Below are 2500 nucleotides of genomic sequence, written 5' to 3'. Positions count from 1 at the left end.
ACCTCCACTTATTCAGTGCTCTGGCAAAGGACAACAAACCTCCACCACCTGCATTCTGGCAAGATAGAGTATCTCTGTCCTCTGGCCTTTGCCGCAGGGCCGGAAGAGTGGAGGCCACGGCAAAGACGGAACTCATACCTTGGGGGATGCGTTCCTTGCTTTCAGAATCAGCAAATGATAAAATAAACATTGCAAAAGAGTTGAATAATCACAGAAACATCGTAAAACAAAACAAACTTAAGGCACGTTTGAAAATCACAATCTCGACACAAACACATACATTTATCTCGTATTTTCCTCTCTTTTTCTCAAAAAAACTACAAATTCAAGAGTAGTGTTCACTTGTTTTCGAGTTCAATATGTTGCTTTTCAATTTTCAAATAACATAACTATGTATTTCTAGCTGTAACATAATCACAACCCACAAGACATCTTTTTCAATCTGTATTTTCTGTTCTTTGTTGAATATATAAATGTGTTTAATCATATAGTCTTCACTAAATGCACAAAGTCTGTATTGCAACGTTGAGAGGAAACGCACCAAGCACTATCAAAAGCAGAATTGCGAAACCCTAATAAGGCAGATAATAATGATAGTGAAAGAGAGAGAGACTAAAATTACTTAAAGAAAAAGGGGAAAATTACATTTCTAATTGTCATCTGTTCTCTCCTTCTCTTTATTTCCTCCTCCATCTTCTTTTTTTTTCTCTCTCTCACTCTCTTCCTCTCTCTTTCTTCCAACACATTCTGTTTCTATTCTCCTCCACCTTCTCTTTTCCACTCTACTTTTCATTATTTTCCTCCTTCCTCTCTCTCTCTTTCTCCTTCTTTCCTTCACCTCTTCTCCTTTCCTTCCCTTCCACCATACCTCTCCTCCTTCCACTCCACCATATCTCTCCTTCTTCCACCTCCTGAAATTCCTTCCACCACCTCGTCTTAAACCACTTCCACCTCCACCTCTACCACCACCACCACCACCACCACCACCACCTCTTCTTCCTCTTCTTCTCCTCCTCCCCATCTCCCTCACTTCTCTCTCTCTCTCCCTTTCTCCTTCTCCACCAAAACGAATCTCCAACAAACCCGTCTCTCCTCCAACACTCCCTCACTTTCTGTCGCCTCGCCGCCTCCTCGTCTCCGGAATCAGCTGTTTCCACACAAGGAAAACAAGGAAAACTCCCCCAAAACGCCGTGGCCGACGACCCTAAACACACGTACATGCACACACGCATACACATACACGCACACACGCACACACACACACACAAATACACTTACGGACGAACATACGTACATACGCACATATACAAACACACGTACGTACACATGCACACACACACACATACATGTTCGCGTCTTCTTTATTTCTCTTATTTTTCCTGTCTCTCTTTCGGGGTTGTTGTCGTCGGTTGGCATTAGGTTGGGTGCTATCTTTTTTCTTCTGTTTTCTCTCTCAATCCTTTTCGAAAGACGAGAAGAGAAGAAAGAGGAAAATATATAATAAACGTTTCGAGAATTAACAGCCGTTGGCAACTCGCGCGCGCAGTTGCCATGGTAACTCGAGGCAGTGTTGCCACATCGTGCGCTCATATCGAGGTCTTTTTAGAGCTGAAAAAGGGTTTAAATCGCCTTCAATCTATCACAAACGCATTTCAATCGATTACACAATAATCCACAACGACAAGGAGCACCCATCCCACCCACGAACGTGTAAATAAAGGGCAAAATCTTGACGATTTCTTCAGCGTATATACAAACACTCGGGCTTCCTACCTGTATGAAAAGCTCCAGAAGGATTAATCAGAGAGAAGTAAATCTCCTTCTATCGCTTTAAAACAGATGCAACAAACAAACTCACGTGATAATCCAGCATATAAACGAGTTTGTATCTGCGTTCCCTCCTCTCGCGATAAATGCAGAAACTTCCCCCGTATTTAATAGAGAAGTTACACTTTTCTCGGATTTAAAAAAAAGAAGGGGGGGGGGGAGGAAGGAAGGGAGAGAGGGGAGAAGGGGAAGGAAGGGAGAGAGGGGAGAAGGGGAAGGAAGGGAGAGAGGGGAGAAGGGGAAGGAAGGGAGAGAGGGGAGAAGGGGAAGGAAGGGAGAGAGGGGAGAAGGGGAAGGAAGGGAGAGAGGGGAGAAGGGGAAGGAAGGGAGAGAGGGGAGAAAGAAAGGGAGAGAGAGGAGGAAGGGGAAGGGGAGGAAGAGAGGAGGGGAAGGAAGGGAGAGAGGGGAGAAGGGGAAGGAAGGGAGAGAGAGGAGGGGAAGGAGAGGAAAGAGAGAAGGGGAAGAAAGGGAGAGAGAGGAGAAGGGGAAGGAGAGGAAAGAGAGGAGGGGAAGAAAGGGAGAGAGAGGAGAAGGGGAAGGAGAGGAAAGAGAGGAGGGGAGGAAAGGGAGAGAGAGGAGAAAGAAAGGGAGAGAGAGGAGAAGGGGAAGGAGAGGAAAGAGAGGAGGGGAAGAAAGGGAGAGAGAGGAGAAGGGGAAGGAGAGGAAAGAGAGG

The 2500-nt window shown here is 45.6% G+C and overlaps 1 protein-coding gene across 2 annotated transcripts in view; it reads right to left on the bottom strand.

The window, feature by feature from the left end:
• Positions 1-2500, bottom strand: part of LOC122248909 (uncharacterized) — a 28115-nt gene that overhangs the window by 9350 nt on the left and 16265 nt on the right. Inside the window, exon 1 of one of the 2 annotated variants that reach the window (XM_043009301.2) lies at positions 1110-1806. The exons of the other annotated variant lie outside the window; for it this stretch is intronic. Within the exon in view, the coding sequence (XP_042865235.2) occupies positions 1110-1238 (129 nt within the window). The 5' untranslated portion in view covers positions 1239-1806. Of the gene's footprint in view, positions 1-1109; positions 1807-2500 lie in introns of those variants that run through there. 2 annotated transcript variants of the gene reach the window in all.

Source organism: Penaeus japonicus, unplaced genomic scaffold (genome assembly GCF_977035675.1).
Source record: "Penaeus japonicus unplaced genomic scaffold, GWHDUDI00000001_assembly GWHDUDI00000037, whole genome shotgun sequence".
Taxonomy (NCBI): Eukaryota; Metazoa; Arthropoda; class Malacostraca; order Decapoda; family Penaeidae; genus Penaeus; species Penaeus japonicus.
This window is presented reverse-complemented; position numbering and strand designations above follow the sequence as displayed.